At 49.0% G+C, this 19,475-nt stretch overlaps 1 protein-coding gene across 3 annotated transcripts; it reads right to left on the bottom strand.

The window, feature by feature from the left end:
- Window positions 1-2,151: 2,151 nt before the first annotated feature.
- On the bottom strand, window positions 2,152-15,306 carry MKS1 (MKS transition zone complex subunit 1). 3 transcript variants are annotated; one of them, XM_056356753.1, is made up of 18 exons: window positions 15,210-15,306; window positions 15,027-15,130; window positions 14,886-14,956; window positions 14,324-14,479; window positions 13,788-13,885; window positions 13,462-13,590; window positions 13,038-13,142; window positions 12,311-12,419; window positions 11,352-11,408; window positions 10,415-10,457; window positions 9,838-9,900; window positions 8,968-9,038; window positions 8,070-8,139; window positions 6,850-6,957; window positions 6,151-6,284; window positions 5,332-5,414; window positions 5,152-5,249; window positions 2,152-4,649 (listed from the first exon to the last, which is right to left on the bottom strand). In XM_056356753.1, exons 1-18 carry the CDS (start codon window positions 15,287-15,289, stop codon window positions 4,543-4,545), a joined length of 1,686 nt encoding a protein of 561 aa, XP_056212728.1. In that variant the 5' UTR covers window positions 15,290-15,306; the 3' UTR covers window positions 2,152-4,542. The 3 variants fall into 3 exon arrangements, with proteins under 3 accessions (XP_056212728.1, XP_056212734.1, XP_056212741.1); XM_056356759.1 differs by having other exon boundaries at window positions 15,230-15,281; XM_056356766.1 differs by having other exon boundaries at window positions 15,130-15,259.
- Between the last annotated feature and the right edge of the window lie 4,169 nt (window positions 15,307-19,475).

Here is a 19,475-nt window from a genome sequence, read left to right on the forward strand (position 1 = left end):
ACCAAAACCCCCCCCACACCAACATCTAGAAGGGACAATCGGTCAACTCCATCTTCATGTAAAGAACAGGTGAAAAAACATGTCTCAGGCTTTGATTACATCAAGGTGATGTTTGAAGGAAAGCAGTGGACTAGGTCTTGATATCCAGCCTGACCTTTCTGGTTTTCTAAGGCCAGATGAAGTCACAGGAGATCCACCTTTCCCACCCACCCACAGGGCCGATTCTCTCATTCTCAGATCTGGCAATCTTGAAACAACCCAAAATCGCACACCTCCAAGACAAGTTTATCTTTCACACATTACAGAAATCCTCACAGCTGTTTTGAAAGCGAGATTTTTATTTTTTTTTTTCAAATATAAGAACTTGAGAATAAATTCTAGAGAAGTCTGATTCTATCAGTCCTTTCTGATTTCTTGTGTTACTCTAGAAAAGGATCTTGACAGCTGAGGGAAGTACCTCTGGCCTGCATGGCACTAGGGTTCACTTTAAAACCTGCTCGAACCAAAGCAGTGAGAGAAATTAAATCAAGCCAAAGCAATCATTTCCACGCAGGAAAAGGGGCACACAGATACTTATTCTTTGACTGATCCAATGAATTGCAATTTTTCTCAGGTCAGCTGTACTCTGCCTTGCATAGAAATATTGACATTAGCTTTAGAGAACACAGGCTGCACCTGAAAGCACAATAAGCATAATAAAAAGGCAGCTGGGGGCAAAAGACAAAGCAGCCCGCTCCTTCGTTGCCAGGACAGGGCCTGCAGGGAGATACTCCAGCCCAGAGGCTAAAACAAAATATATCGAGCCAACAAGCAGCCTCTAGTAGTTGTTTAATCATGACCACTTAAACCCTGTGGTGCAGATAAAATACGCCTCTCCTTCCCCACGCTGCATGCAGCAGCGAGGCAAATCTCTGCAGGACATGCACCTGCTGCAGCTCCTGCTCCCCGAGCCGGCATCCCTGCGCATCCCCAGCACCTGCGGCTGCCCAGCCACAGCACGGCGGCACGGCCCACCACAGCCCACCACAGCCCACCGCAGCCCACCACGGCCCACCACGGCCCACCCACCTCAGCCAGAAAGCCCTGTGTCCCTGGCCCATCACAAGCACTGAGGTGGGACCAAGGCAAAGGGGTGTTTGAGGCTTGCTGGCAAGGCTCTAGTTGGAAGTTATCACAGCCCGAACCTTCCTCAGCTGAGAGCAAGCCCCATTCCTGCGCTCCAGCTTCTTCGGGGGAAAGCTGCTCCCCCAGAAACATTAATGACTCATTTCTAGGTTTTCTTTTTCTGTTACATTTACACTGGAATTTCTAACGGCTGCTGATCAGCATCGTGCAAGCCCTGCCAACTGCCCACAGCCTTTTAATCCACCAAGCCAACATTTCTGCAATTACCCTTTGTTTGCATAGTTTATTTAATGAGATGTCTGGAAAGCCCCTAGGGACTCTCAGCTGCCTCCTGCCCCCCTGCAGACCATATCACTGGTAAGGTTGCAGCATTCAGCCTCAGACAGATGCTCGCTGGGCTGGAAGTCCAGCTGGCAATCAAAAAAACATTACAGCTCCAGTCTGCCCTGAAGGAAGCAGCAGACAAAGCTCAAGAGAAACCAGCTACGCTGCTGCAGCTGATATAGCCAGAACTGGGGGGGCTGCTGGCTGTGCACCAGGAACAGCATGGACCTCCCAGACTCATCACTGCTAGCCCCACTGATCCCCACGAGACTGCAGCACTACCTAGCCTGCAGCCGCTGCGCACTCCTCTGCCCTCCAGGTTCCCTCCATCTTTGGGTCAAGGCATCCCACAGCCTGCCAGGCTCCCTTGTGCTATCAGCTGGTGCCCTCCCATGCCCAGCTCTTGTGTACCCACACCTGTCTCTTCCTCCACCTTCTCCTGTTGTGTTTCACTGCAGAGGCACCCTCCAGCGCAAACTGCAGGGACACTTCTGCACAGTGGAAGTCCCCATGGATCCAGTGAGGTCGCCAGCCTGCCCTTCTGCCTGTCCCCATGGGCCACCTGCCATGTCTTCTGCACACATACCTGGTGGATGCACGACCTCCATTCCAGCTGGCCAGGCTCCTAGGCAAACGCAGGGCACAAGCCTTGCACCAAATGCCATTTTTGATTAAAAGATCAGTGACATTTTCATACATGTATATGGAAATTTGCTGGTTTAATTTATAAAAGAGCATACCCAAAGAACATTTGCTGCAGGCTTTCTCCAAAACATCTTTTACGAGCACCATTTTCTTTGGTTGGGCCAAGGAGGCTGCAAGTAGAAAGGTGAAAAACTGCTAGCAATGTCTGTCTTTGGAAGAATTGCTTATTTGGTTATAATAAATTTTTTTATTATTTTTTAGATTTTGCTCTGTTAAGTTTCTGTCAGATTTTACGCTATTCAGAGTTATAACTAGAAAACTAGTATCATTATGTAAACCTTACTGCATCTCTGTGTAACCTAAACACTCAATGCACGACATCCTGCCATATAAATGTGCTGAGCAACAAGCACAAGTTGGGAACCTGATCTTCTAATCAGAAGAGTCCACTCTTTAACAGGATCTGCCTTTGGCATCACCTCAGTCAGAAAGGTCTTTTGTTATTATAAAAAGAATATTCTCTTAACCTCGTAACTCAGTCCTGAGAAGGGTTCCAGAGACACGCAATTCAGGTATTAGCGATAAGAATAACAGAAACACCCAGCCAGAAACTAAGTATTGCTTAGATAGCACGCAATAAACATACTGGGCCATGACGTGAATTATGATTAAACAAAAAAGAGATAGCGAGCACTCTATACTCACTGAACACTTTTCATCCTGGGCACCGAGTGGGTCAATCTCTGAAACGTGGCTGTATCATTACAGACCGTGGTAGCGCACACACCTCGATTCTGCTACTCCAGAACTGGGCGCGTGCCTTCACAGCCATCACGTCAAACGCCACAGTGGAGACCTCACTCGTGCACAGGACATATCAGCCAGCTCCAGACCCCAGACTCTGAGACACTGTGCTCTGCTTAACAGGCCACACTAGCTAAGACATGCTGGCAGCCTCTTCCATCAAAAAGGCTAGGTAGCAGGCGAGGAAGGTGAGCAAAAATCCTTTTATAATTGAAATTGCCAAACACACTCAAGCTGCCAGACAGATGTAGGAATTACGACAAAAGGTCAAGGAGGAACAAACACGGAAGTTTGGGTCTCTCAGTGAAGACAGGGACAAGATCAAAATGGCAAGAAGGGAGTGGAGAAGACAATGGAGCACCAGGGAAGAGGGGGGTGTTCTAACAATCACACACATGGCTGCAACCATGAGTCTCACGTTCCCTGCAGAGGAGGAACATGCAGAACTAAAGAAAGAAGACTAATTCCTAGTTCATGTTCTGCCTGTGAATTCAAACTTCACGGACACATTCACACCTGCATGATCTCAGCCTGAGATTTTTCTTCCTATCCCCTGTGTTGGGAACAGGGGAGAACACCACATACAAGTATGACTCATGCACAAATCAACACAGCACTGCCAGTCTGCAGGTAGCCTCACTCCTGTGAACCTGAGACAGGAAGAAAAACAGCCCCCCCCCCCAAAAAAAAAAAAGTCTGAGAGAACATCAGGAGAAGAAACTGGGTAAAAACTGGGTACATACACGCTTCCCCAGGAAGCCATGCAGCAGCATACTGCAATCAGAGGCGGAACAATGAACCATAACTCAAATGAACAGCTTGAACAGTTCAAAGTTCAGCTGCTGTGCAAATGATATAATCTGCTCTCACTGCCTGCAAACTGTCTGGCCTCAGCCAAAGTTCTGTTATGAACTAAGAGGAATGCGTGTTTTCAGTTGTATTCTTGAACAAAGAATGCTCCTGCTCATCACTGCAGAGCCAGAAATGTTATGGGCACATACAAGGAAATACAGAATGTAACCCTTTTCTTCAGTTCTCAACCTGTCAGATGTCACTCCTTTGCTTTGATTTCATCTATTACACCTGGCTGAGAGCTCCCTCTCTAGAAACTAATCAATCTTAAGGCACAGGTGGACAGATTCATTTTGCTATTGACTGACCTATAGCTACAAACGCGGACAACACTTTATCAGTAGTTCTTGAGAAGTTAACTGCTCATTTCATTAAATCTCAGACAGCATTCATGCCTTGACCTTCAACATTACTGTCTTCTTTAAGAAGAAAACTAAATCTAAGTCATGTAGACTTGAAATTTTTCTAATTGTGTACTATTCAATTCCTGAAAAGGTGTTAAAAGGGTTCACAGGTCCCATGTCAGTACTTTAGTCTACTCAAAAGAAATGTGAACCACTGGCTGCATTCTTAGGGCCTAGTAAAAAAACGCCTTGAAAAAAGAGAGTTCCTTCCACAGATACCTGTGGAAATGCAAAGATTCTGGGTTTGGATGGTTACAGACTCCTTCCCCCATCCAGGGAAAACAGCAAAGGGCAGGCTTCAAAAGCTTCCAGGCACCAGCACTGTGACTCCTGCTGAACAACGGGAGCTTGTGCTGGAGAGAAGATGCTAACCACAGGCAGTGGTTGATCATGGTTCCTGCAGCTGGCGCACAGTGGAGGCAGAGGTGCTGATGAGGTCTTGAGGAAGGCTCTCGCGGGCTTCCTGCATCCGGCGCCGTGCCCTCTGGAAAGCCTCTACAACACAGCAGGTGACAGCAAGTCAGAAAGCATCAGACAGCCTCAGGGACAGGGAAGGATGAGTCTTTCCAGTGCATCGTCTCTCCTGGCACAGGAGCCTCGCTTCCTGTTACTAAGTTCCACCAAAGCAGCACCTGGCCCTTGCTGCCCTCTTCACTTATTTCTGGCACTGTCTTTACTCTGTGTGTAACAGAATCACACAGAGCCTGTGCATCAGTACCACAAGCTATGCTCAGTGCCAGGCAAGACTGGGCAGCCCGGCCTAGGCTTTGTCCTCACGGAGTGGTTATCCCTCCTGCCTGCTGACAGCTGATGTCTCCTGAAGCTTCCAGCTCAGATCAGAACATTTAACCTCTGCTATAGCCTCACAGAGCTCGAGGCGGGGGGAGGCAATTATCCCCACAGTAATGGATTCTCCTGAAATATCCTGCCCACTCTGTAAAAAGGGGGCAAAAGCGAGCCAAAGACTCGCAAGGGAGAACAACACTGAAAGCCCTACCCAAAACATTGTAGACAGAGCTCTGCTGGCTGAAGCCTCCAAGCCGGTCCAGTACACTCTGCATGCGCTGCCTCAGGGCACTGTTTTCCAGAAACGCTCTGCACAGAAGTACAGCAAGAGGTCAGGGCTGCCAAAACACAGCACACAAGATGGAGCTCGTACTTGCTTTGATGCACTTACTTAGACTGCTGCAGGCAGTAAAGCCGGAATGTGACGCTCCCAGTTGTCTCTGTGCGAAAACCAAAGCGGCTCAGATGCTCTCCCTGCAAAGACAGCACAAGATAGAGTACGCACAGCCTGCTGCAGCAGGCTGACCCTATGAAAATGAGCATGCCCCACCAGGAGTATGTGCTCCTGCAGACACAATCTCTCCCTTCCCCACAGCACACAAAAAGTGGGCTTAGAAAGAGGCAGACAGTTCCTGGCTGTGCTGAGGGTAAGACCTAAACACCAGCAAGCTGACAGTGCAGTGCTGGAGGAAGGTTTCAACAACTGCATCACAGCTCACTCCCACAGAAAGCTGGTGCTAAGATCAACTTGCTTATTACCCCAGCAAGCACCTCTGCAGCTTTCTTAAGAATGTAAAATTTCTGCCTGTCTCACACCCATCAACTTCCTTCTTTGGGAAGCTGTTCCAGACACAGTACAGCCCAGATACCTTACAAAAACACAGGAAAAAGTCTATCGCTAGTAACAAATGCTGACCTGACAGACACTTTATGGACAGGGCCAGCACAGGCAGTGGTAAGTCAGGGCTTTGGTCCATGTTCCCTCAATTCTCTAAGCTGCACACACCCCAGAAGGTAGAGAGCTCTGTCTCAGTGTTTGCCTGTTCCTCTGTTCATGAACACAAGTCTCACAAAGGAAACATTTCTTTAGCCTGACGGGACAACCAGCTCATCCTTAGTCAAATCTGGTCCAGGCTGTCCACAGACATCTGAAGCCGAGAGCATAATCTAGAATCTCCCATCAAGAGCAATGCCCTACAGCCAAGCCCACCTTGAAGGTTGATGGTATCCTGACGTAGGTGATGTCCTCCAGCTCAGGAGATCCACCAATGAAAAATCTCCTCATCTCAGCAACTATCCCCAGCTCCACAGGGCGCCAGGTAGGGATGGTGAGCATGTGGAGACCTGACCCAGGACAACGGGAGAGCTTAGCAGCTATAACCAACAATCTGTTCCAAGCCACAGTGGACAGCATGGTAGATGGATACCTGCTGACCCAAACCACAGCAGGCTGGAAATGGAAACACTGCACAGTACCTCTTTAATATTTTCCCAATAAGTCAGCCCCACACAGTCACACAGCCAGTGCTGAGAGCACCCCCTGCCCATGAAGGCCATCTCCTTACTACACGTGGGTGTCAGAATATTTGTGGCCCCCAGATTCCATGTAGGACAGAGAGGGCTACTTCTATTATAAAGATAGATATGCAGCATCGCCTCAGAGCGTTATCACACAAGATTTTGTGACAGAAGCACCTAAGGAACAAGGACAGCAATATGTGATGCATCTCAACAAGAAGGCAGAATGGTGCAGGATGCATCAAATCCTTCTTTGCTGCCCCCCAACAGCTAACTATGCCCTCCAGCACGCAAAGGCAAAGCCTTCCCAGGACCAGCTGAATCCATTCCCAAGAGAACTACTCAACTCATTCTCCCAGACAATCAACATAATGCCCCAAGTATGTTTTACCTGGGGATGGTGGTAGCACCAAAGAACCATATCCTTCAACACGGTACCTCTGCCAGAAATCCAGGGACAGGACCTCAAAGTAGAGAACAGGCCACTGAGGGAGACTGTCTGCAAGGAAGGGGAGCAGATCACAGCTTTGTGAGGGAGGCTATCGTAGAGGGAAAAAAATGCTAAATGCCCAACTCCACTAGTAGGAAGTCCTTTCTGTATTTTTTCTACAAAGACTAACCTAGATGTACAGGTGATTGTTTTCACCTGTAAAAGCTGAACCCTCAGACTTGAGGATAAAAACAGAATTATTGATAAGATGTTTAAAATTTGGAAAAATTCATTGTTTTGAGATCAAGTTCAAACTGGTTCCTCGATTATCTCTGAGCAGACAAGACAATCTTTTGTGTATGATCTAACGCCAAACAAGGCAATCTCTTTTTTATTTCTGACCTTTCCCACCCTTATTGGGGGATAATTAACTTGGATTCTCCTACAGATCTCCAAGCATTTCTTTTTTCCATGGTGAAACAAACTCACTGCATTTATTCCAGGCTGAAAATTCATTAGTGTTGGTTGAATACTCAAATCCAATGCGTACATTGGATTCAAGAGGCAAGGCATGCTGCAGAGCTGTCCCTAGCAATTGCAATCCAAAGAGCAACAGGGCTGGTGAGGAAGCAGCAGTAGTGTAGTGAAGCAGCAGGAATAGGCAGCAGAGAAGCTCAGCTTATAACAGAGCTGGAAGTTTCAAAGTGACATAAACTATAAAAAGATTATGCAGGTCACTGAGTGTGTCTACAAACATAAGACTTAGCAGAGAGCTTTAGTTGTGTACAAAAAAGATGCGCATTGTTGCTGCAGCATCCCAGGGCTCTGTGCAATATGCTAGGCATGGCAACACAGACCAGCATGCCATGCATTTTGAGACAGCCAAGCTAAGATCCAAGCAGTTTTGCAACCGGATAAAGCTGACTACAGTCTGGAAGCAAGGTAAGATCAATGAATCCATACAAACGCTAACACGCCGCCAGGCAGGGCAAATATAGTATGTGTCCAGAGGCTGTGTGGTGACAGGGTGATCATTTGCTGAACAAGAACATTTCCCTTTGTTTAAATCTGTCCTTTCATCTTGGTGAGGGGCCAACAACATGCCAGACAGCATGATGCCTGCTGACACCACAATCAAAAGACTTGAGAGTTTCACATTTCAGAGCAACAAGGAAATGCACCTTCCAATTCGTCTTCTTGGGTGAAAAACATCTCCAAAGTGAAGGGGTAGCAGAAGTATGCCACATTATCCTAGAAAAGGAACAGGATAGAGATCAGATTCCTGGACAAGACAATTCATCACTACCACTGCAGGGGGCACAGAGAGCAGGGAGAAAAGAACTAATGGTGGAAAAGAGCTAATGATGCCTAAGCAAGACCAATCACATCACAGTAACAAACATCTGACTGCAGGATGGACCTGCACACATTCTCAAGTGCCATGTTGATGGAACAGGCTGTTAAAAACAATGAAAAAGGGGAAAGAGTAACACAACTCAAATGACAATTCAGCCAGCTGCATAACTACCACACTGCCACCATCTTTACAGGAGCCAAGCAAAATACTTCAAGCAACGGTATTACTGAAATGTTGTATGATAATTATTTCTGTAATATGCAAACTATCTCACATAAAACACATTAAAAAGCTGATAAAATTCAAATTTTGTATGAGAAGAGCTGGAGACAGCAATGGAACTAACTTCCCAGATAGGAGGAGGGGTTCATTTTCAGAAATAAATTTAGAGACTGTGTGCATTCCTGCCCCAGGCAAGCCAGAACAATGCTTCATTAACTCTGAGCATTTGAGAACACAAAAATCAAAGCTCCAAAGACAATCAATCAGCCAGAAGGAAGAAAAAAATAAGGTTCCAGAAACTGCTTTGAAATAGTTTCATTTGGTCTAGTTTTGTTTGGATACAGTGGCACCCTGGAATGAGAAGAATCCCAAACACGCTCCACCCTTGAAAGGAGCTCTCAAGTCAGGACCTTTGCTGAATAGATGTATAGCTTGTTACATATGTTCCACTTCAGAAAATGTCTGTTCAAACTGTTCTGCAGGTCTGAAAGCATCCTTACCCAGCCCACTGTCTTGGTGGTACAGGTCTGAGTGACTCCTGATAGCTGCTGGACCATGGGGCTCGACCACCCTGGGAGAAGAGGAGAACGTGAGCACAGTAGTGAATGCTCTGGGTGAGAGGCTTTGAGGACTCACAAACCAAAGCAGCTCAAAGAAGAACATCAGTCCCAGGTGACTGGGAAAACACATAACATCACCCACTCTCAATTTCCCTAGGTGTGTCCCACCCTATCTTGTTCCAGGCAATGGCTGCTCCCCAGAACACCCCAAACTGTCAATGAAAAGCACCAACTCCATCTGAAGAGAAAAGCAGAACCACATCTAAATGTATTGAGTAGCAAATGTGGTAGCTCTTTGGACAAATACCAGGGTATAACCAGAGAGGGGAGCCAGAGCCATAGCTTCAAGGAACCTAAATACGCAGCGGGATGTGTATGTTAGTGCTGGGAACCTTATTTATCAGTTGATACTTAACATGTTAGTGTCAGCACAAAACGTGAGAACATGATGGCGAGCACTGAAATCAGACAAGGTCACTACTGAGATGGAGAAGACAGGAAGGCTATTGTCCACAGTATAAGGAATGAACTTTGGGTAGACCGCTGGACACAATCACCACTGGTTGAGAAACCAATGGACCTCTATGTCCTGGCCTGATTTGGAGAGAGAAGAGGGGAAGATGCAACTTTCCCCCAGACTTAAGTTTAGTTCACACAACTGAGTTCTGCAATTTTGGCTCTGAAGACCTCTGTCTAGATACCAGCCCCAGCATTCACTTTTTCTGACTCAACAGAGCTGATATGCTGGACCAGCCAAAGTAAGCTTCACTCCTTAAACTGCTGTGATATGGCTGGAAACTGAATACTTACGGTTAGGCAGCTCCACGAAGAAATGAACATAGAGGTTGTCATACTCATAGCCTTGAGCTGAAACTGAGAAGAGAGAATGAACTTCAGCTCCTTGCTTCTACAAAACTCCAATACTCACTGTAGACTTTTGGAAGAGACAGTACCAATAACCTCAGGGACAACCAGCTACTGATGAAAGCTGGGAAAAGCCAGAGTCTTCAAAGTAACAGAACACAACCTTCAAAGATTCCTCCTCTAGACCAGTCCTGTCCCCACATCACTAACCAGATTAGGGAAGTCACACATTTAAAGATTATAGCAAAGAAAGCAATTATTAACTTCCCAGTCTGCTCTCCTTTTTTTGGATCTGTATGTCGTCCCAGAACAGCTGCAGCATTTGTAACCTCCAACCTGTAAATGCTACTCAAGGAGTCAGTCCACAAAAACAGGGGAGCAGTAAGAAGTAAAGGATTCTAGTGAGAGAATCACCTACTGTGGGCCTGCCTGCAATCCAAGAATCCTTGGCCCCTTCACAGCCTCAGCCATCCCAGCAGACCCAGATCTGCCCCTATAGTTAGTGTTTATAGTAAGAACTCACCTATTTCTCCATTCACAAAAAGCCGCAGTGTACCAGGAAGAGTCTGTAAGAATGAGCACATAAACAAGATAAATAGCTCAATGACCACTGGTGGAACCTAATGCAATCCCCTCCCAACAGGGTCTCACACAGGTATTTCACAGACACTTGTACTTGAACGATTCACTCTACTATCCAGGTAGGAGTCATGACATCTCACATCACTTTCCAGAAGTGAACAGTCCCTCTGGACAGAGATTCTCTACAAAAACCAAATTCCCAGACTGCAGAACTTTACTCTTCTGTAAATTGGTCTCTTACAGACTTCAAGATGGATATAAAATGTAGTGAGAAGTCACTTGCAGAAGCCATAGTCCTGTTCCTCCTGTAGTATTCCTGCACTTGCCCAAGGTGGGAGGAAGCACAGGACAAGCTGAGACACTATATCAAAGTACAAGAAAGTACAACAACTTTCACACTTTGGCAAACAAGATTTGAGCAAAGAAGATTGCACTCTGGGTAATTCAGTGAGAGGGGAATCTGTACATGAGTTTGGGGCTGGGAGGGTCTGTTTACTTGAACAAAGTGGCACATAGATGTGTTTGACATTCAAGAAGTTAACAGCTATCCCAAAAGATATAAACCCACCTTTCTTCTTAAAGTATTATATACAAAGGCCTTCAGACAATGCGTAAAGTCTCACAGAGGCTGCAGTGTTCAGCACCCTCTGCTGCTGGTCTGACAGACACAGGATGGATCTCTGCAAGCCCCATATCCATTGCGGCCTGTCCTTTTTGACACAATTTTCTGCTGAAAGCCACAAGGTAAAAGGTGCCAACATAACCCCAGAATGAAACAGTCTTTGGAGACTGTGGTACAAATGGCAGCCGTGCTAACCAGGTCAACAGCCTCCAAAGGCAGCAGGGCTCCAGTCCCTGCTGAGTGCTGCTGCACTCACCGTTTCAAATTCTGAGCCTACGAGACCACTGAGGTATTCCTTGTGCCGACTGTACAGCTGAAAACACAGAACAAGCAGATTAGAAAAAGTGCATTTTTGATAATGTATGTTTTGATTTATTACAAAAATTGTAATGGACGTAACTTTAAATCCATTTAAACTGTTGACAGGCTTAGCACACAGATTTTTTTCATTGCTATAGCAGATATAGAGAATATAAGAATCGAATAGAACAAAGATGTATAACTGCTAACACTGCATGGAACTTCTTCAAAGATGACCTCATCAAAGATCAATTTAAGGGAAAAAGAAACTCTGAGGAGTCAGATCTTAAATGACATGTTAAAAACACAAGCATAAACTACTCCAATGAAATCAACAGATGGGAGATCAGTGTAGTGAATCATTATTTCCTTATTGACCGTTAAATCAATAAGAAAACATATAAATGAAAACCTAAAACATTAAAGTAGCTTTATAAGCTGCCACAGCCAAAAAGGCAATTCAGAAAGATCAAGACATAAAATGAGATCCAAATATCCTGGGACATTACAGGTAACAAAAAATCATTCAGGAAGTATACAGCCAGCATCGGGAAGACCAAGGAAGGGCGTTTGCCCACTGCTCAAAAGGGAAGGAGAACCATTGGCTGGTGACACTAGTAAGGCATGAATGTAGGTGGTTTCCTGCATCAGTTTTCACTACATAGATCACTGCAGTCAGAGACCAACACAACTAATACTGGACAAAGCCTCTACCTGGAGTAAGGAATGAAGCTGTCAGGCATTATTTGTTGAAGATCTCAAATTGCTGGGCATGATGAGACTGACTGCCAGCAACATCCATTTTGCCAACTTTAGGTGTCTACAGCACTACCAACTACATCTGCATGACAGTCTGAGCTCCTTCTGCCAATTCAGGAGAACTAGTCAGTATGAGCAGTGGAGGCTGGTCCTTACATCTCTGAACACACGCTGCTCACGTTCTTCTTCCTCTGGTTGCACCTGGACAGACGCATTCTCAATGGTGTATTTCCACACCTCTCGCTTCTCTCCATCCAGCTCAATCCTGTAAAGCCCCAAAACACATGGGAAAAACTCCCCCATTACACAGAGAATAGGCACAGGCAGCAACAGCAGTCCCCCCTCCACCAGGCCCATGCAGTAAATATAAGGCCACCAATGGCCCTCTCCTCGCTCCCAAGTGCCTGCCAGCATCGATGACTCAAAAAGGGAGACTTGTGTCCAGCATATGCATAACCTGTATCCCTAGGGCAGGGGTCCTCAAACTTTTTAAACAGGGGGCCGGTGCGCGAATGAAGGGGCAGGCAGTCATCTGCGGCTGCTTGGTTTCCCCCCCAACCCCCAGCGGGAGGGGGGGGGGGGGGGCGGGGGATTCTGTAAATACCGGGGTCCGGATTGAGGACCCTGGGGGGCCATATCCGGCCCGTGGGCCATAGTTTGAGGACCACTGCCCTAGGGACTTGCACCAACACCCCACACATCACACACGGAGTGACACCAAGCACAAGCACAAAATGATCTTGCCTTAGAAATCTCCGGAATAAAAGTGAAAAACAACTCTCAATTTAAAGTACTGATCCACACACCTAAAGGGTGACCAGGAGACAGCCATTCCAGCCCTCTGTATCAGTCCCATGAGAGCTACCAGCCCTGTTCCACTCACCGGTAGGCCCCTTTGGTGCCACTAAAGTCAGGCTTCACTGTGATCACCCCGTTGCCATCTACCTTGATCGTGCAAAGAACATGTTCATACTCCTTGCGACCAAGCCTAATGGAAGACATCAAGAAGCACAGTTTAAATAGAGAATACGGACACTCTCTTTACCAGCTGAGCTGGTAAAGGCACATCGGGGTACAGAAGGGAACAAACACACTCATACTCTCCTACATTAGTTTAAGAAGTCTTCTGGAGAGATACACTCAGTTACCTCCCAGCTGAGAAAAAAAGGCAGAGAGAAATGGCAGCCCAAGTTACTGAGCCTTTGAAATTCTCTCCCCTTAACTCATGAAAGAAACAGGAGATTTGAGTAAGGAGGGAAGATGGGTTTCCTTCTGGGAAATTAAGATCACTTCAGGATTTTACTTACTTCCCGTAAGGTCCCAAGTCCCCCATGATGTACATAGTCTGGACAGGAGTGTTAATCACATGATTGTTCTTTATAAATTCTTCTGAGGGTTCCCAGATGATGATTTTCGGCTTCAGAGAACTTGCTTCTCTGTCAACAACAGAACAGCACAAGTCACAGCCCAGCACACGCAGCACAAAATTCCCCATGAGGAGGAGTCAAACTGCTGGATTCCAAGTGCGACACAGCTCAAGCCACCAAATTCCACAGACTAGGCTGCTCTGCAGCTGGGGCACCAGCACCAGGAAACCTCCACTAGCAAGCCCCAAGTCCCAGTTTGCACTCACACTGGCCTGCGGTCTTGTCTTCTCTTCCTCACATTGGCCATCCGCTCTGCCAGATATGATGGGACCTCACGATCCGAGTCAGTTACTTTCTGGCAGTGCTGGAAGACAGAAACACACAGGAACTAGTTTAATTATAACAGGACATCTTTCCCAAACACAGCTCCCCTCTTGAAGGACAGAACAGATAAGTACGCAGTCACATGCAAAGACAAACTGCTAAAAGACTGTAGTGTAGATTTCATTCACTGTTCTTGTGGCAAAGTACAGTTAAACTCCACACAGCAGGTTACCTACCCAGCAATGCTACAAAGCCAACTCCTCCCTCCCTGACCATCATTCTAAAACAGGGAGACCTCATCCCAGGTCTGGGACACCACGTAAAGCTGCTCTGCAGAAGCAGTATGTTCTCCTGTATACAGGATATCTGCCCTGCTTCTGCATGGCCAAGAACTGATAAAGGTTCCCTCCGCGGCAGGCCTGCCTGGTGGTTTTGACAGACACTGCTGTACAGATTTTCTGTAACAAAGAGCTGGTACCTCCTCTAGGTTAGTGAATCGATCATGATCCGTGTAGGTGAAGATCCGGTAGTTCTTGCGACCGCCAGCCTTCTCCAGTTTCAGGATCTCCTGGTGGTACTGCCGGTCCAGGGGAGTCTGGCAGGCTGACTCGTTTCGGTACAGATCCACCTCAAACTGAGAGCACCCCAGGGAAAGCAAAAAGTCTGCCCTTCACCCGCGTCCTCAGAGCCACAAACACTTTGCAGCTGAGACTGCCAAAGCCACCGCAGCGAAAGACAAGATCCTTTAGGGATCCCAGCAAACAACGCGAGCTCCACAGCGGCTCCGACGTTGCTCAGGCAGGCGGCCACCAGCACCCACCAGCAGCCACCTGGGCCCACCCCGAGGGGTGCACCCCAAGGGCCCGCACCCTAAGGACCCCCACCCCGAGGGCGCACACCGAGGGCACCCACCCCAAGGGGGCTCACCCCGAGCCCCCCCCCCCGAGGCAGGAGGCCCTGCAGGGAAGGACGGCAGGGGGAGGCCGCCGGACCCCACAGCGGGGAGACCCCCGAGCCGCAGGCGGCCGCCGCCCGCCCACCTGGCTGAAGAGCTTCTCCTGCCACCCCACCTCGGCCTCCTCCTCCTCCTCCTCCGGGGGCCGCCGGGCACCTGCGGGAGAGACCGCCCGGTCACGGCCGGTGGCGCAGCGCCGCCCGCCCGCCCCGGGTGCCGCACGTACCGGTACCGGCGCGCTCGGCCGGCCGCAGGAGCTCGGGGCCGGACAGCAGCGGCGGGGCCTGCGGCAGGAGCGGCCCGGCCGCCGTCACCCGCTGGATACGGACCCTGCAGGGGAGGAGAGAGGCAGCGTCACGGCGGGCCGGGGCCGGGGGGCCGGGGCCGAGAGGGCCGGAGGGCCGCTCACCGGAGGCGCAGGTTGCGTACGGGGTCGCGGGAGCGGTAGATGGCAGCGCCGGCATCCGCGCTGCGCAGAGGCTCCGCCATGGCCGCGGCGGGGCCCGTCACCGTGGAGACGCGGCGCAAGTCACAGCGCCCCCCCGCGGCCGGCGGGGCCCCTCCCGGCCTCCGGGCCACGGCGGGCCCGGCTCGGGGTGCGGTGCCCGTTTGCCTCCGGTCCCTGCTGCGGCAGCACCGGCCGGGCAGCTTCCGCGGCGCGGAGGCCCCTGGGCTCCACGGGAGGCGGCTCCCCCGTCCCTCCGTGCCAGAGCCCGATGCTCCGGTGTGAGAGGAGGCCTCCACCTCCCCCCGAGGGACCCCCTGTGGAAGGCCCCCATCCTGCCCGCCCCGTGGCGATGCTGAGGGCAGAGTCCGCGGCCAAAACCTACCGGGAGCTGAGGGCGAGCTTGCCCCTTCCTCTGGTTTGTTCCCTGCCCCCTTGCTCATCTCCCCCGACATTTGCCTGTGGGGCTGCCAGGGAGGGGACACCCTCACAGAGGCCACCGCCACCCTCACGCCAAGGCCCCGCCACCCTCATGCCAAGGCCCCACCACCGCCACCCTCACGCCAAGGCCCCGCCACCCTCATGCCAAGGCCCCGCCACCCTCACATGAAGGCCCCGCTCTGGGGCAGCGGCGAGCCTGCCCCTTCACCAGTGGGCCATGGTGGCAGCCACCACCACGGCACCTCAGCAGCCATTTTGCTGACAACCGCCTGGTGCCACCCGTCCTCTGGCTCTTCCCTGCTGTGCTTCCACCGGTGAGAGGCCTTGGGAAGATGTTCTGGAGATCCACATGCACTGTGTGAGGCAACCTCTCTGCTGGAAGAGGAGAGGTGTCCTGGGAGCCTACGTTCTTCCTGCTTGTGCACAAGCTCCCCCACCAGCACCTCGGCTTCTCTGGTCGGGTGCCATGGTATAGACACCAACTATATACACATTTATGTCAGCTGTCAAGGGAAGGCTGCTGGCTTACCAAAAGGCCTCAGTCTTTTGATCTGTTCAGGATTATGTTGAAAGACTTTTGCTATATAAGGGACAAGATGTCTAAACTCCCAAACTGCCAAACTCTGATTTAATGCTTAGCTATGTCTTAAACAAATCTACGCACAAAGTTTCAGCCAAGCTGACTCTCTAAAGCTGTTAAAAGTGACAAATGAAGGGACTGCTAGTCCAGAGAGTCAGCCTTGGGAAGGACGGGAAACAAAGAATGGATGGGGAAAAGAACACTTTTAAGTTATGCAGAAAGAAGCCTCCAAGTGAGGAAGTTCTGGCCACAAGAGGAGACAAGCCAAAAAAGTGCTGCATCCACGGGAATTTGGTTGAAAACAGGACAAAAGTAATTGTGGCAGTGGGAGATCGCAACCTCCAATTCAAATAGCCTCCCCAGGACAGGGCAAACCCCTGCTGAGGGAGCTTGCAGAGTTAGTAAAGAACTTCAGCAGTGTTGTCTGAGGGTGTGCACTAGTTTGCATTAGAAGTGAGAAACTTGTAACCAACCCTGTGTGTGAGTGAAAATGAACATATAATACACTATGAGCGTGCAAGTGCTCTGCTGTATAGAACATGCACCCTTGAGTAACCTGGTGAGCACACCCAGAGCAAACCTTCCCCCTCAGCGCCGTGATAAAGAATGCCTGTCTTCTCAAACTTCAGATCTAGTCTTAGAGGGTTTTTCTCTGTGACCAGCTTTACCGTATCAGGTCCCTTCCCTGGAGCCAGCCCTGAGGTGGACTCCTTTCCTCCCAGTAACCTGTTTGCCCCATGGCCCCCTGTGGAGTCACTGCCCATGAGGTTGGTGTGCCTGAAGGCTCCGCCACCCAGCTCTGCCAGCTGGGATCCCTCTCCAAAGGGCCCTCCTGCACAGGGGGCTCCCCTCTGGTACCTCTCCTGGGATGCTGGTCTGGCTGCACCGCTGCAGCTCCAGGAATGTTTTGGTCAAGACAAGGTTAAATATTGCAGAAAGGCATATTCACATAAGTGCGCTGTGGTGCTGATGCGCTATGTCCCACGTTCAACTGTCACACTAACAGCCTGAGGTATAAAAGCCTGGTGGGATTTAGATCTTCCTCCCCAGACCATTAGCTGTGGCGGAAATTCCTTGGTGGTCCCTTCAGGTATTGCAAGGCCTTCACATTTTCAGATCTGGAACACTAGCTGTCACAAAATCAGAAAAAGCCATTTATTACAGAAAAGCAGAAAGCTGATACAATTGTACAAAAGTCACAGTGAAATATCTTCTTTTTTTTTTTTTCTGGGCAAATATAGCATTTTTGTGTCACTTTATTCAGCTTTTTAAAACCTAATAGCAGAGTAGGCAATAATAGGAACTATGTTAATTGACAAACATTGGCAAAGCTCTGGCAACAGTTGGCATCTGAGACAGAAAGAAAGGATGTAATTATGTGGTAGGTTCTCAATAAGTTTTTCACAATCAGAGTCTGAAAAGCCATACTGCTCATATCAAATTTGACATGACAGTAAGAATTGGGCTGTCAATATACATCCTATAGTGCAACAGCTTGTTGACTTCAATGGTCCTGGTTAGAATAAGGAAATCTTGGTGACCCACTGCAGCTTCTTAACACCTTGAGTGGGTACAAATGTAGCAGCTGGCAAAAGAGAGGAGCCCAGGAGAGAAGCATCAAATGAGTGACCTCGACAGGCTGGAGAAATGGGCTGCCAGGAATGTCATGAAGTTCAACAAGGAAAATTGTGAAGTCCTGCCCCTGGGAAGGAACAGTCCCAGGCACCAGTATATGCAGGGGGCCAGCCGACTGGGAAGCAGCTTTGCAGAGAAGGCTGCTGAAGACCCTGGTGGACACCAAGTTGAACCTGAGCTAGCAGCATACCCTTGCAGCAAGAAAGGCTACCACTGTCCTGTGCTGCATGAGGAGTGTTGCCAGCAGGTTGAGGGACGTGATCCTTCCCCTCTACTCAGTACTGGTGAGGTCGCACCTGGAGCACTATGTCTAGTCCTGGGCTCCCCAGTATGACAGACGTGGAGAGAGTACAACAGAGGACCCGGAAGGTGATTAAGGGACTGCAGCATCTGTCCTGTGAGGAAAGGCTGAGAGAACTGGGACTGCTCAGCCTGGAGAAGGCTCAAGGGGGATCTCATCAATGTGTATCAATATCCAAAGGGAAGGTGCCAAGAGGATGGAGCCAGGCTCTTTCCAGTGGTCCCCAGTGACAGGACCAAAGGCAATAGGCACAATCTGAAACACAAGAGGCTCCCTCTGAGCATTAGGAAGCAGTTTTTTACTGTGAGGGTGACCGAGCACTGGCACAGGTTGCCCCAGGAGGTTGTGGAGTCTCCATCCATGATATCCAAAAGCCACCTGGCCGTGATCCTGGGCAGCCTAGGTGTCCCTGCTTGAGTAGGGGGTTGGATGAGGTGACCTCCAGAGGTCCCTTCCCACCTTAAACATTCTGTCAACCTGCACTGTTTCCCTCTCCAGGAAGCACATTCCTGCTGCCCCTCATGCCAGCACGAGCACTTGGGCAGCTGCGTGACAAGGTGGAGCTTACCTAAAGACTAATTTGCCAACACAACACACAAATACCCCCAAGCTCCCAGCTGTTGCACACTCAAGCCTGCTCATGAGAGGTTTGGGACTGCACTGCTGGGGGCAGAACGGCCTCCATGGGCAGAAACCTGCATCTAAGATGATTCGCGTGACCACAAACCCACACAGCCCCATTCCCAGCAGAGGTGAAGGCAGCCACCACCACTCCCAAAAGCAAGATGTGGCTCTGGTTTTTTGGATGAGAAAAGAGACAATTTGGCTGAAAAATACACAAAATCTCCCCAACACTGAAAAAAGCAGGGGTTTGACCATTTGCACCAGTATCAGCAGGGATGTAAACAAGGATGGCCCCTGCTGCATTTCCAGCCAGTGGTTCCACCCCAGTAATGCTGAAACAACTCAGAATATGGAATCAGCTTAAAAAGCAGAGGAATTGAAAGTACAAGTCTCCAAACTGTTCTATGATTTATCCAAGTAGTTCGTAATTGTTGACTTCCTTCTGCAATTGCCATTTTCAGCAATTTTTTCTCTCCAGGTGGCAATGTCCTTCAATTAAAATCAATTTTATGACATCCTACAAGCCTACACATGACTAAACATATATATAAAAATGCATAATTTATTTTTTTTCATAGACTACAGAAAGGGCATCAAAAAATCTCAAGGATGCCCTGTAATATCACTGAACAAAAAACAATTGCAGCAT

Source organism: Falco biarmicus, chromosome 1 (genome assembly GCF_023638135.1).
Source record: "Falco biarmicus isolate bFalBia1 chromosome 1, bFalBia1.pri, whole genome shotgun sequence".
Classification (NCBI taxonomy): Eukaryota; Metazoa; Chordata; class Aves; order Falconiformes; family Falconidae; genus Falco; species Falco biarmicus.

Bases quoted from the DNA above. Each gene is read 5' to 3' on its own strand.
- MKS1 (XM_056356753.1), bottom strand. From the start codon at position 15,289: ATGGCGGAGCCTCTGCGCAGCGCGGATGCCGGCGCTGCCATCTACCGC. The intron at 11,409-12,310 runs GTAAGGACCAGC...CTGTGTTTTCAG, and splicing joins AGCAGCGTGTGTTCAGAGAT to CTGTACAGTCGGCACAAGGA. The intron at 5,415-6,150 runs GTGGGCTTGGCT...CTGTCTTTGCAG, and splicing joins GGATACCATCAACCTTCAAG to GGAGAGCATCTGAGCCGCTT.